General features: G+C 39.5%; 1 protein-coding gene across 3 annotated transcripts in view; it reads right to left on the reverse strand.

The window, feature by feature from the left end:
* Positions 1 to 14,895, reverse strand: part of FAM81B (family with sequence similarity 81 member B) — a 56,905-nt gene extending 42,010 nt beyond the window's left edge. For 2 of the 3 annotated variants that reach the window (XM_082724371.1, XM_082724370.1), the window contains exons 1-3: positions 14,457 to 14,548; positions 13,907 to 14,004; positions 11,035 to 11,099 (exon numbers count right to left, since the gene is read on the reverse strand). In XM_082724371.1, the coding sequence (XP_082580497.1) occupies positions 11,035 to 11,099; positions 13,907 to 14,004; positions 14,457 to 14,466 (173 nt within the window). In that variant the 5' untranslated portion in view covers positions 14,467 to 14,548. Of the gene's footprint in view, positions 1 to 11,034; positions 11,100 to 13,906; positions 14,005 to 14,456; positions 14,549 to 14,729 lie in introns of those variants that run through there. The other variant, XM_082724372.1, reaches the window with a different exon arrangement.
* Between the last annotated feature and the right edge of the window lie 557 nt (positions 14,896 to 15,452).

A 15,452-nucleotide genomic window follows, 5' to 3' on the forward strand; every position in this document is an offset into this window, starting at 1 on the left:
CCCCTCCTAAAACCTTGGAGGATCAAGAAAGGAAACTTAGGAAACTGTGAAAAACCCTTGTGCCGTGAGAGATATTTTAAATTGGTGAATGTGTAGGGTGTCTTCTCCTCAGTCATTTTCTTTCTTTCTTTTTTTAAATTATTTTTATTATTTATTTGTCAGAGAGAGAGCACAGCAAGGGGGAGCAGCAGGCAGAGGGAGAAGCAGGCTCCCCACCGAGCCAGGATCCTGACATGGGGCTCAATCCCAAGACCCTGGGATCATGACCTGAGCCCAAGGCAGGCGCATAACCGACTAAGCCGCCCAGGCGTCCCCTCCTCAGTCACTTTCTATCATAAGACCCCATTTCATCTTCTCCCCCAAATTTGTCCTTATCTAAAGTTATTTTACTTCTTTGTGTTTATTTTCTGTCCTCTATCACTAGAATGAAAGCTTCCCGTGGGCAGGGACTTTATCTAACTTGTTTTCCACATTGTCTCCAACACTGAGAAGAATGCCTGATATGTAGTAGGTACTCAATAAATATTTATTGACTGTTTTTGTTTCTAGCTAGAAGGTTTGTTCCCTTAAGGCTCACTTGTTGGAATGGGGGATGCGGGGGGATGGGAATGGTGCCATAAAACTACAGGTGGGAAGAGCATCAAGACTTACAAGTTTCTCCTCTTAAGCAGTATAAAGTAGCCTCAGCCTGGGTGAGGCTCTTCTTTCCTTTCACCTGCACATCTGAGGCACAAAGAAGGCTTTGCTAAGGGTTCCATTAAATTCTCTCTACCACTCATTTGACTCAAGTATGTTCTTCTGGAAAATACCAAATGGAAATATATATATTTCCATTTGGAAATTAATTATATATATATAATTTATAATTAATTACAAATATAATAATATTGTAATTTATAATATTATAAAATATAATAATATAAATATATATTTACAATTTATAATTTCATTATAAATTTATAATTAATTGTATTATACCTTTATATTTATTTATCTATATATAAATACAGACTATACATTTATATATAATATTATATGTAATATTATGTATTTATATACAATACAGACTATTTATATATTATTTATATATAAATACAGAGTAAAATATATTTATTTATATAATTTTATTATAAATTTATAATTAATTATAAATTTAATTATAAATTTTATGATTATAAATTATAAAGTTATAATTTATAACTTTATAATTTATAATTAATTATTATATATATTTCCATTTGGTATTTTCCAGAAAAAAGTATATATAAATATATCTATATATCTATAGATACATAGATATATCTCACAAACACACACACACACACACACACATTCCATTCCTTTAAAACCCCAGCACGCTGACGGTGCTCCCCTGGATTGGCTGTGTGAGTCACAGGCAGAAGGGAAGAGGATGTTGGGCCCTGCCGATGGTGACACATAGCCTAGTGGTAGACTGCAGATTTACTTGTGATCTTCCTTGAGTGAGTGTTTCTTTCTGGCCTCTCAACATTCTGCAGCCTAAATGTGCCAGTGAAAGTGTTTGGTTCCTAGTCTTCCATCCCACATATACACTTGTGAATGACGTTGCATTCCTCTCAAAATTGAGTATTTGTGTACTCTTAGGTGTTCCCAGTGTGGTAGACATTGTCAGTGAACTCACAGCCACGCCTCCCATACCCCCACTGCTTCTACCTAATTTGGTTGATCCTCTCATCCCCCCTGTCCTTCAGCCGGGCATGATAATCATGGTGGTCTCCTTCTTCTGCATTGAGATGTAATTGGTTTAAGTAGGAGCATGTGAAACAATTCTGGCCAGTCTGGTGAAAGGAGAAACCTTTTGTGGGGTTTCTGGGCAAGGTTTCTTTGCTTTCAAGAAGAGATACATAAGAAGAAACTTCCCACTTCTTTGCTGGATGTTGTCATGTCTGTGTGTGGTGTCTGGAGCTGCTGAAGCCATCTTGTGATCATGAGGGAGAAAAGGATGGCAGGGAGGGAGGATAGAAAACACCTGCTTAATGACATGAAGTCTCTAAATCAAACTCTGAGTTGTTAAAAATGTGAGCTAATCAACCATTTTGGCTGGAGTTTGTGTTATGTATAGCTGAAGGCACTGTGTCTATACCTAATAATCTACCAATAAAAATGACAGTTGAAATAAAAATGCCAGTAAGTATTTACTAAATGTCTACTCTAGTCCATGCTTAATATATAATGGTCTATCCCACAAGGAACTTAGTCTAATTCAGTGTTCCTCATAAAGAAACTTGAATTAGTACCATGGGGGTGGAGAAGGGAGGGAAGTTGTTACAATGCAGATTCCTTGGCTCAACCATAGATGCATTCGACCATCACCTTGAGGGTTGGGAGGGTCACAGCAAGAATATGTATTTTAAATAAGCACTTAGGTATTTCTAAATGTCTTCTAAATGTTGAACATCATTGATTGAAGACTGGTCAGAGGAATCAGTGAACGATATAAGGCAGAATATAATGAAGTACTGATGTATAAAATAGAGTCTATGAGCTCTCAAGTCATGTGGATAGTCAGAAACAGTCAGCAAGGTGGTAGATGAGATAGACCGAGGGTAGAATATGGGCCCTGCCATTTACCAACCAAGTGTTCCAATTAATTCATCCTTGCATGGGGCCATCCTTGCATGGGGCCCCTGCTAGGCTGTATGGTTGTGAAGTTCTGGATGGTTCCTATGAGAGGCACAGGGTGGGTGTGGTGAAACCAGAGAGCTGCAGCGTTATGAGGAGCCCATGTTTTCTCATGCTTCGGGGGGTGCTATTGGCCGGTGTCAAGACTGTATCCAGAGAGAAGCATGAGCAATCAGACCGAAGCCAGCAGAGGTCCAGGGGAACAGGATCGCCACCTCTGCTCAGATGCCAGTCTGTGGTCCTGCCTGTCATGATGGGCCTTGAGGATGTTGCCATTTGGCCCACTGAAGGAAGCTTCTAGGGAGGGCAGCACCTCGTGCTATGCAAGTATATTTTCCTGCAACCTCAGGGACAGTAACTGACTTATATGAATGATGGACTTTATGATTCTTCTAGCTTTTAAAGTTTATTTTTAGAAGTTCTTTTACACCTAAATGAAGAGCATTCCTTTTTGTGATTTCTTTCTTTCTTTCTCCCTAAAAAGATTTATTTATTTATTTATTTATTTATTTATTTATTTATTTGACAGACAGAGATCACAAGGAGGCAGAGAGGCAGGCTAGGGGGCCAGGGGGAAGCAGGCTCCCTGCCAATCAGAGAGCCCGACTTGGGCCCGAACCAAGGACCCTGGGATCATGACCTGCGCCAAAGGCAGAGGCTTTAACCCACTGAGCCACCTAGGTGCCCCTCCTTTTTGTGATTTCTTTTCATGCTTAAGGTTTACTATAGATTGGGGATTTTATTATTATTTATTAATGATGCCTATGAAGCTCTAGATAATGCTCTGTTTAGTTCTATTTACATGTTTCCTGCAAAATAAACATAGAGCTTATATATTTTCCCACTTCCATTACCATAATAAAAGAGAAGACTATTCTGCAAGTGAGCTTTCTAAATCAACCACCAGAAAAACGCACATAGGAACATTCTCAATCTTTGAAGAGAGATTCCGGATACCGTGGCTCAAAGCATCAGGCCTTCCAAATGGTTAAAACCTGAATAACAAGATGTGGCCACTCAGATCCTTTCAGTAAGTTAAAAACAAGAACAAGCCCGCTGTTTTTATTAGTGTGTTCTATCAGTGGGACTTATACCTAAATTTAACTGTGAAAACAAAGAAATGACTGAATATTCCAGACTAGTCCAGATGGAGTTACTAACCACAGGAGAAAGAATCCCCAGGGGGGCCTTTTCAGAGAGATATTTGGACTTTACATAAATCATTGATTATGGAGCTGACAACGGAATCAGAACAGATTTTCCACAAACTCCGAGTTCTATTTCTCTGCAATTCCGTGTGACTTGGACCAGCTGTGCTGTTGCTGGCAGATGCCTCAGCACAGAGCCTCTCACTTCTCTGCCTGTTCTGTTCTTGTGAATAGAGCACTAAATTTACTCAGGAGATTCTGATAAACATTTTGGCAACCTGTAATACTCAAGACACAAAAATGAGAGAGTTGAAGGCCTTTTCTAGAACAACGAGGAGCAGAACTGAAGAAAGTTTTTCTTATGTGTGATCTATTAGGACAGTTCCATTCTTGATGCCTAGAGTCCTGCAAACAATGTACATATAAAGTGACATTTTAGGGAACATTTTTGATGCCTCACAAAAATAACCTGTAAGTGGTTGTGGAACAATGCAACTGAAAAGATGTTTTCTGTAGTTTCTCTTGTTGCTGGTTTCTAACCAGTTGGATTTTGGCAGCTAGAGAAGCCTCCATTGCTGAGTTTTACAAAATACCAAATGCTCCAGGGCTGTAAGGGAGGCAGCTCCAGTTTCATGGGTACAGTCTGGGAAGGTGTAGACCAAAGCCAGTGGGAGGCACCAGCTCGAGGTCTGTACGGAAGAGCCTGGAAAGGACAGGACTCCAAACAGGGACATAGCTGAGAAGAGACTGGAGAAGAAGACTGGTTGTGGCTAGTTTCTAGTGAAAAGTTATATACATATGAATGAAAAAAATATATATAATATACTGTATAGTAAAAGTTTCAATAAAATCCAGAATGAATGATGTCCTTGAGTGATTGGCTTTCCTGTGGGAGGCGTTCAGGTGTTCCAGAGTGTCTGTGTGAATGGAGTTGGGATAGGTTACACTTACAGCAAAACGTGTGTGAACTGTGGCAGCAAATTTTTTGAGATATTTGGAGTTTTTACTGCATTTTGTAGTGCTTTTGTGATGCTTCTCCATATTGCCTGGCTATTTTGGGGGGTATACGTTTTATTTATGGGAGTCTCCAGGGTAAAGAACACTGTATTTGGAACCTGAAGACAGGGGTTCCAGTGCTATCGTTGACACTTACTGTCTTTAACCTTTCTTAAGTTGTCTAGAAGAGAGCTCTTTGTGTCCTTGGAGATCATGACTCTTGCCTGACCAAGTTCATTGAAGGATAGCAATTTACTTAATGTTCTTGAAATGCTTTGTAATGTCAGTAAGTATCATATACTTATGTTCTTATGATGATTATTAGTCATATAGATGGAATTATGGACTGAATTGTATCCCTACAAAAAGATATGTTGAGGGGTTCCTGGGTGGCTCAGTTGGTTAAGTGGTTGCCTTCGGCTTGGGTCATGATCTCAGGGTCAGGGATCGAAGCCTGGATTGGGCTGTCTGCTCAGTGGAGAGCCTACTCCTCCCCCATCCCCCACCTGCCTCTCTGCCTACTCGTGACCTCTCTCACTCTCTCTCTCTCTCAAATAAATAAAATCTTAAAAAAAAAAAAAGTTGAAGACTTAACTCTTAGTACCTTAAAATGTAACTATTTGGAAATAAGGTCACTGCAGATGTAATTAGTTGGGAAGCTAGAGTAAGTCATGACTTACACCCCAAGCATGACTGACACCCCATAAGAAAATGGCCATATAAAGATGGAGACACAAGAACACCATGTAAAGATGGTAGTAGAGATTGAAGCAGTGCATCAAGAAGCCAAGGAACACCAGAGATTGCCAGCTGTCACCAGAAGCGAAGAGAGAGAAATGAAACAGATTCTCAGAGCCCTCAGATGAAACCAACCCTGCCGACACCTTGATTTCAGACTGCTGACCTCCAATCATGAGGCAATAAGTACCTGTGGTTTTAAGCTCCCCAGTTTATGAGACTGTGCTCTGGCAGCCCTCGGAAACTGAAAGAGATGATAAATTACTTAAGGGAAATTCCTAACCCAGGACAAATGTAAGGAACTTATTACTACACAAACTTCTCTCCACATAATGCTTAATAGTCAAGACACATCACTTCTACAAAAATTATTTCATCCCCACCATGACAAAGGTAAAATTTTTCTCAATTCTCAATTGGCAGTAATTCTGGCTGGGAAACGTTTTAAGCGGCTTCTTTGACTCTTTTTCCTACATCACAGCAACTTTGCTCAGGCCAGTTGGAAGCTCTTCCTGTTACATTGTGTTTTCTCGGGATAATTATGTAACTCCCAGTTCCCTTTCCTCAGCTTGGCTGGCTTCTCTCTCAGTTTTAAGGGTCCTCTCTGAGGCTCAGGGGCTGGAGGGGCTCCCTCTCTGCTCTAAGTTCTCTCACCTGAGCAGAAGCTCCTACATGTGGCAAGAACCCAAAGGGCCTCTTGGAGGTGGCGGGGAAGAGCTGAGCTTCATCAGGGCAGTCACTGCTTTGACCAGTTTGGGGGATGGGGAGGTGCTGTGGGTCATGCCTGATTCCTGCAGCTGTACACATCCGCAGACAGAGTCTCTGGTCCATCACAGCCAGAGGGGTAGAGATAGAATCTAGAAGATTCTAGAGAAGAATAAGAGACTGTACTGAGGCTGATGGGGGTGTCTGCCAGGCGCAGCTAAGATGCTGGGAGTCCAGACCTGCTACACCTTGCAGAGGGACCCGCATGGAGAAAGACCAGAAGTCTAAGGTTGTATCACATCTTTCCTGACAGGAGTGGACTGTGAGTGAAATGTCCCTGGTTGTTGTGGTTTACCCACAAGTATTGAGAAGATCGTTGGCAGGGCATGTGGATAGAGGAATGGTCAAGAAAACAGGCATCAGAGTAACTGGAACATAGATTTCAGAGTTAGGATCTTGGTTCTGTCACAGTATTGTGTATGGACAAATACTTGATTCCTTTAAACCCCACAGTCTTTGTCTTTAAAATAGCGACACCGCCTCTGTCTGGGTTATTGAGAGGATAAAATGAGAAGAGGAAGAAATGAGAAGATTGCCAAGGGCTAAGAGCTGGAAGCTTTAACCATGAATATGGTCAGTGGGACCAGGCAGCTGTGCTGGGTGCAAGAAGGTTTGCCAGGTCCTAAGATCCTTGCTAACAAACAAGGTTTAGAACTTTCTCTCCTGGGAGCTGGTTGCCCTCATGGATGGAAATGATACTGCAAAATAAAACCCAGAAGTTCTCCAAGGTAGCATGACCTACCCCCAGAAAGCTCAACCAACAGTGTTTTGTCTTCCTTTCTCATATCCTGTACCATACAATATCTGTCTTCATCATGGAGCAAAAGCAATGCATCATGGTCTAATAAAATGTCCATGGTACTAAGAGAAAATCTTGAAAATAAATACTTCCTAGACCCCAAATGCCATATTCTACTCACAAGGAGAAATCATCAATCATGTCTTATTTTGCCCATTTCACTTACTGATAGTTTTATGGATCCAAATTTTAAAAACCCTTCTTTGGCTGTCAGCCAGACCCCTCATCCTCTCAGAGGGTGCTCCTGAGAGAATTTCCGAGATATATACTGGCTAGAGCCCAGGCTGGACAATTCCTCAGTACCAAACAACTTCATTTTCCTGGCCCAGGGACATGAGACTTGAAGTTTATACTTTTCTCTTTTCCATTCCAGCCATCTTTGCCCACATGCCTTTTCAGCCACCTCAGGAACGTCCTACTTAGAAACTTTGCTGTTTGCACACATGTGCAGAGGGCCAGCTCCCTCATCTCCCAGGTTTTGCTCATATCCGATTTCTCAGTGAGGCGGGCCCTGACAAACTACCCAACAATGAGTGTCTCTTCCTCCTGCTCAAATGGAAAGTCCTTGAGGGCAGGGGTCTTAGTCGGTCCTGTTCCCTGATGACTCTCTAAGTGCCTGGCTTTGTGCCTAGCACATAGTAAATGCTCAGTAAGTGTTTGTAAAGTGAATAAAAGGCAAATAACCAGTTTTAGAAGACCAAAGAATTTTAGGGATGGAAGAGACCTTAGAAATTATTTGATCCAGAGGTAAGAATTTTTCTTTTTCAGTAGGGTCAAGTGAAGACAAATTAAGAAAAGATTTATTGCCAATTATTTTTTTTTATATTCCAAATTAAGTCCCACAGAAGAATAATCTATGTTCTTAAATCTTATCCACTTACTCTATGATATAAAAGAATGTTCACGAGAAATTGTGAACAGAGTTGGGAAATAGCACACCGAGGCATGTTTCTCATCTGCCTCCCGGAAACGAAATCTGGATCTGATCGTGAGCACAGGCAGCCCTCGGGACTCTGCTGCTCATCATCACTGAAAACGCCACCCTGTTTTATGGAAGAGGCAGATACTGTCCACAAAGAAAAGACATCTTTTTTTTCAAGGTCCCAAAGCTGATTAGGGGCGGATTCAAGAGTGGACCAGAGAGGTCTTGGCATCCACACAGTGCTCCTTCCGCCAGCAGGAAAAAAAAAAAAAAAAAAAAAAGAAGGAAAAGGAAAAAGACTTTGATGCTTTCCATCAGTTCAAGCTTCAACAAGCACCGGCTTACACTGTCATTGTGAATCAATGAACACATGGGGCAATCAGAATTATTTACCGCTTTTAATATAATGTCACCATAATTGTCCTATAAATGATTGCAAGCATTCCGCCTCCCCCTGCTCCATGGATTAATAATATGACCTAACATTTAACAAGTACTAATAATGTGTGGGTGTCATTCCAACTGTCTGAGGCTGAGCAGAGCCCTGTAAGCAATGGGTCCTGCCAGTCCTTTATTGTGCGTGTCTCTAGATAAATCTTCTTCATCCCTGTGGGGTACATATTGCCTCTTTTCTTGTTACATTTTTACTTTTTTCAGTTGTGGTTAGTATTTGTTTTGTTTTTTTTTGTATTTCCTATAAATATTCCCATATAGATTTATAAGGCAGAACCTCTGCGAAAATGCAATATATATTCAGGCAGCTTAATGAGTTGATAGTGACTTTTGCTTGTGTAAGTGCCCTGTTTGCATATCAATAAATGTGTTGCAGCTCAATGAGTAGTATGACTTGAAGGATGAAGCAATTTTTAAATAATTGCTGTTTTTCCATTTATTTTATTGCATTTGACCAGTCAGTTCGAAGTACCTGTGCTGAAGATTGAAATGCCGGAATGCCATTTTGCTTTTCCAGTTAAACAGCCACCTAGGAGTTTGCTGCCCTAAGCCGACTTAAACATTCAGTGGTTTCCCATAACTCTCCATTAAGTCTATCAGCTATGTTTCCACAGGAACCGATATTCAGTGCACCATGATAGGCTACTGCTTGTAGCGTTATCAGAAAACATAAGGTTATACAATCCTTGCCTTTTGAGAGTTTGGATCCTGCTCTGGGAGATCACAGGGGAAAGGTCAAAAACAAAACAAAAATAATTAACTATCTTAGGCGGTACATAGAAATTCTAGATATATGGCTTAGAACATAAGAGAGAGGTTTGGGGGAAGATCAAGGTAGAAATGAATTTTGGGACTAGAAAATCTTCATTATTCTTTTGCTTTGAATTATAGACTATTTCTCCCCCTTTGTCTTAATTTTAGTTTCTCTGGAATCCAAGAAATAGCAAAAATTTCCCTGGATTTCAAGTTTATTACAGTCCTCCAGGAATTTGTTCTGTCATCTCCCAGGATGTAGGTCAGCAGCACAGGCTAAAGAAATCCACTTGGGTTCATACTGGAATTTGACGGATTAGAAGAATGATTTCTATTTTCCATTTATCTTGTGTAGATTCAGGTAGGAAAAGACTCCTTTTCTTCCTTGGATGGCAAGGTTAGCTAATATATCCATGTAAAATAATTATTTCTATGTATACCACATTCATTTTCCTTCACTTAGAAAAAAGTCACTGATCCAAGTATTGTATTTTTAAACATTAAAAAAATTCTTTTTTTCTTGTTTGGCTTCATTTTCTCTAAATCATTGGCCTTATTGTCTCCTAAATAAATAGAAGTTATGGGCAGCATGAAAAGAGGAGCCGAAATGCTGTGGCTGGAGTATTTGTGGTATGTTAATTCAGTTGGCTAAGGATCAGGGAAACTCGTAATTGTGAACAGATTGTAATAAAAATCTGTGAGTTTAAATTTTTTATCATCTTCATTGTTAAAGGTAATATAAAAAATGAAAATCCAGTATTTATATCTTTCTCTTCTCATTGACTCATTTCATTTGTTTGATAACTCTTCTTCTCCGGTCATAATGTATATTTTAGGATCAGAGTTATTTTTATTTTATTTTTAAAAGATTTTATTTATTTATTTGAGAGAGAGAGAGAGCATGAGCAGGGTCAGGGGCAGAAGGAGAAGCAGATTCTCCACTGAGCAGGGAGCACGATGCAGGGCTCAATCCCAGGGACTCTGGGATTAGGACCCCAGCCAAAGGCAGATGCTTAAGTGACTGAGTCACCCAGATTCTCCAGGATCAGAATTATTTTAAAGCTACAGTGGGTCGAAGAGAGCTTTTAATCTAACCTTTTCATTTGGCAATGAAAGAACCAAAGCCAAGAGACATGGACTGACTGACTGAGGTCATACAGAGATGAAATGCCAAGTGTCCTAAAACATTCATTCATTCATTCATTGTTCATGCATTCATTGTTGCTTCAACCAAATCCTCCTTCCGACATACAAAATAGAAAACAACTCAATTGAATATGCACTGCTTCTGTGATCTCACCTTTACCAACTGGAATTTGAGGGTCTTTGGGCATTGTATATGTATCAATAATATTTTATATCTCCAAGACCATCCCTGGATAAGTTCCAGGTATGGCACTGTAAGCAGCAGAAACAAAATTTTCTGATGATTCATTTAATATACTTAAAATTTTCTGAGTTTTTATAATGAAATGTTAATAGATTTCTTTGGTGTATTTTGAAAGTCATCATTAACTCTACCTAATCTTTCCATGTCATTCATTGCCTGCATTGTATGATTCATAATCTATAGGAATCTATAGAAGTTACCTAAAGAGAAGGCTATAAAGCTGGCTTGTTTTGTCAAAAAGAAAGGAATAGCATAGAAAAGGTCATCTTCTGAAGTTGCTTATGCTGTCTCTTCTAAAAGCAGAGAACCAGTTTAGATGATCTCAGAGATTTTAGTCAGGCACTTTAATTTCTAGCCGAATCATTAAACATAGTAAACAGTTAAAACTGGTTGTAATTTTCAGACTTACTTGTCAACATACTGAACTAGATCTGTAGAATTCTTGGTTGACATCGTGGCAGGAGAAAACCTTACCTGAAACAAAGGTCATGGGTTTAAAATGTATCATCATCTACTTTATAGGTAGGTCTTATCCATCTTATTTTTATATAAATATTTTAACTTTAAACAAAATATACACTATAGACCATCACCCAGTTAAACTTGCACATGCTCTGTCTAGTATTTCTAGAGACTAAAACAAAAATCAAGTTCTAGAAAGATACTAGAGGGCCTCATTTTGTATATTGGTATCACAATCAGGAGTAACTTTCTGGACGAGTCAAAACTATGGATTATTCTTAGAAAAATTTTTAATGAAATATCCAATGATTATTGAGTGAGTTACTAAAGAAGTTCTCATAGAGTGAATTTACTCCAACAAGCTAATTTCTGAAAGGAATCACTAGTTTTCAAAAATGAAGTCCAAAACTAGAAATCTAATCTATCCAGATAATTTCGTTTTCTAAGAAACCTGGATATCAGTTTATTACCATCAATGAGAAATGAAAACAGAAGAGAGTTTTGTACATAACTTACTAGTATTGAACATAGTTGGTCATACGAACTCTTAACTAATTTGATAACTACTAAAAAGTACCCCTTGTACCAAAGTTTATAATCTGGCAGCATTTCTAGGAGGAATGAGACTGCCCAATCACTCACTGTTTGACATACGCTAAAACTGTTCTAAATGCTAATGTTCTTCATTTTTAAGATCAAAAACAGGACATAGATTTATGCTCAATTTAATAGCCCATCACTGAACTGGATTCAATCAGGAGAGTATGAGTGGTATTGTGCATCAGTTTAAAAGTTAAACAACATCGTTTCGTGGGATATTTTTCTTAGTTTAAGTTATTGTACACCACCATGTTGACAGAGTAGATAAGACCCACAAATAGAAATCATTCCTTTTGCAAAACTACCAGGTCTTACTTCTTAATTTAGCACCTAAGAGACTTAATTGGAAAGTTCTCTCCTCCACTAAAGCTTAAAAAAAAAAAAAAAAGTAAGTCTATTATCAAGGAAGCTAATAAAAACCCCTGACAATTGTTAGCCTCTCCTGACCCTGCCCTCTTGGTGGTGGACAACTGGCATGGTTCGAGGCTGCTCAAAATGCAGCCAGTGACCGCCGTAATCATGCCTTAGGCCCTCTCTCCCCATTGCTGAGTGGGCTTTGAGGCTCCGAAGCCAGGTCTTCCCCTACACTGATCCCTGGGCACCCAGGGGTCCCATGTGAGGGAAACTATCCTAACTACCTACAGAACATGACTGGCCTTCTGCCCTGCTTTGTGTTTGACTCCAGTTTCAAGCTGGGACAGAGCTGGGCCCTGGGATTCGTGGCCTACTCGGTACCTGCTCTTCCTTCTCACCTCTCCACGGTGACCCTGAACTGGTCTGGCTGTGGTATTCGATCAGCACTGGCTGCTCCCTGGCCTTCCATGGAGCCCTTTCATTCCCTTCTGTGGCATGAAAGGCTCTGTGAATACTGAGTCCAAGGACACCAGATTACTGGGTGATTGTCTCCTCTCCCCTTCTCAAGTGAAACTGTTGCATAGATATCTTTTATTTTAATGGTATTTTTAAGCCTTATTTTGAAGACTGCAAATAGCATCCTCTTAAAAACACAGCTACAATTCACCTACTTTTAAAGTAGCACATGTTAAACCTGAAAACGGAAGGAAATTTGGAAAAATATAGAAATGTGAAAGATACAGAAAAAAATTCCCATTGTAATTGTACTGGCTATACAGAGAAAAAGGTGTTAACATTGCAGCCTGTTCATCTCCTTGTCTATGCAATTTTTGATGTATCTACGATATAGTATGTAAGTTTTTATATTCTTTGCTAATTGCTTATAGGAGACAGCTCTGTTTCATCTCTGTTCCTACAAGCTAGAAAGTAATTATCTAACAATTCTCCCAAACAACTTGGTGGATGCTCATGGACTTTTTACATGTGTCAATTTTCACCTGTCTTCCAACAATACCTTAAAATGCTGTGTTCCTTTATGGCTTGGTTAAGGCCTATAAAATACTTTCACATATAGGATGTCCTATAAGGTAGGAATCATTGTCTTTACTGAAATCCTACCATATTGCAGAAAAAATTTAAGATGATTATTTTTATAGGCGAGGAAATCTGAGGATTAGAGAAATAGCAGACTTACTCAAGATCATATACATGATGATAATAATCATCATTATAGCAACTGACTGAGTCCCTCTTACTTGCTAGTGGTTTATTCAAACCTCACATCTCTGGATGATATGCCTAATTAGCCCATTTCATAGAGGAGAAAACAGAGACGTTAAGTAATTGCTGGAGGTCACACAGCCAGTGGGTGCTACAAGATGCAAAAACCAGTGCTAGATACTGGGCTCGCTTTCCAGTGCTCTTTCCATCACCAGAGGCTGCATCCCCTGGTGAGATCTAAAAATATTGCTTTTTCGAATGTTCTTTTTCATTAATGACAAGTACCAATAAGAGAAACTTATTTAGCTATTCTTTTTTTCATGTTAGAGATGAAGTCTGTATATTGCATTTTTCATAGTTTCTCTTCAATCGTTATAAATAATAATTATCAAAAAATTTCTCCTATTTAGCTCTGCATATTAAAAGTCAAGTCCAATGAATGTATTCACATATCAAGACCCCTTTTCCTTTCAGCTTGTGTGGTCACCAGCGACTTTGTCAAAGCAAAACAAACAAGAAATGTAGGTAGAATGAGAAGAAAAACAACTCTTCTAGGACTCCTTAGAACTCTCTGAACAACACTAAACTTTAAAGAAGCTGAACAAAATATTCTATTTTTACTATGAATGTCTAAAAGTACTTGCTTTCTTTTCTTGGTCATTGACTGAGCCAGGAAGGGGGCCATCAGTTTCCTTCGGCTGTTCCTCTGCAGTCGGGGAGGCACTTTTGTTTACATCTGTATCTAGGCAACCAGAATGCTGAATCAGATCAGGAACTAAGGCAAGTGAATTTCTGCGCTGGTGGTTAACTTTTTTTTTTTTTTCCTCTTTTAAATTAAGGGCAGTTTCTGTACATACAGTGAAGGTTAAGGGAGGCTTCTCATTTATTTTACACTCCCCTTTTCTGTCCTCTCCTACTTCAACACTTCACCAAACCCCCATCACACCCATCGTCAGCTAGAAGAGTTTATCATCCCAGATACTTCCATTAGATGCTTAGGAAATTTTGTTGAGATGCAGCCACTTAGATCAAACTGCTATAAAATAATAGGAAATGATTTCTCACCCTATTGTGCCCAAACCATCCAAGGATCTCCTTTGGGATTTATTACCTTGTTTATATGTAGTAAGAAATGTAAGTAAGGTTGTCAAGGATGAGAATTTAAAGACTTTGAAAAATCCATGTGATAAATACCTGAGCTCATGATGCTTGGTTTCCTGGCTTTATTTTTTGTTGATTTGACTTTTTTGAAAGGGAGCAGAGATTTTTAAAATTTTCTTTTCCAGAAAGCCAAAACTCTAAGGAAACCTGGTTGCAATCGGACTAAAGTCTTTATGTTTCTGGGGCATCTTCCCAGGGTGGCTCAGTAGCATTGTGACTGCAGGAAAGATCTGTGACGTCAGTGGGGTTGGCCTTCACACTTAAGTCTGGGATTTCAGAACTTCAAAGGTTTTTTTTAGTACTCACTGTTGTAAGATCATTAGGTCCTTCGTCTGGTGGACCCATTGGGCGGAGGTGGAGTGGGTGGTTAGGCTGACATTTCACACTCTTCCCCTGATAGCACCTTCACATTTGATAGGAGACCAGTTTCCATCACATTAGACAAAGAGAATGAACTTTTAGGGAACTCCCCTATCTTCTTCCAAGTGTGCTCAGTCAGGAAGCTAACTCTGTGGGCCACTAGGGGGAGTCTCACAGAGTATGTGGCAATAATTATTGGTGTGGTGGGTCTGGGCTTTAAATGAATTCAAATATTGAACTTTGACTTTGTAGAGAAAATGTTGTTCCGTTATTCAGCCAAAGAGATGTTGATTGTTTCAGCTCTGAAATATTTTCCTGAGTTCTAAAACTGGAATCTGCAGATTTTGGTAATACTACCCAGCCCTCTTGTACAGAAATTGTATTATTGGTTGAATTATTTTTCAAAGTACGGTGCGAGGTTTGCCTTGCTCTGGGGACATGTAGTGTTTAGGATGCCAAATGACAAACTTAGATCCCACAGATAAAAACCTCCATGATTTTTGGCTTCAACAGTATGTCTTCTAGTGCTAAGCTGAGCTCTTAAAACTTAGAAATACAGTATTTCATGGTTTGTAAGCTGTCCAAAAGGCTCATTACACCATCCTGGTCATCATTTTATCATGCACCAAGGGGGACTGGCACACCATGAGTGACAGGAAGTGGCCACGG

Source organism: Mustela nivalis (assembly GCF_964662115.1).
Source record: "Mustela nivalis genome assembly, chromosome: 3".
Classification (NCBI taxonomy): Eukaryota; Metazoa; Chordata; class Mammalia; order Carnivora; family Mustelidae; genus Mustela; species Mustela nivalis.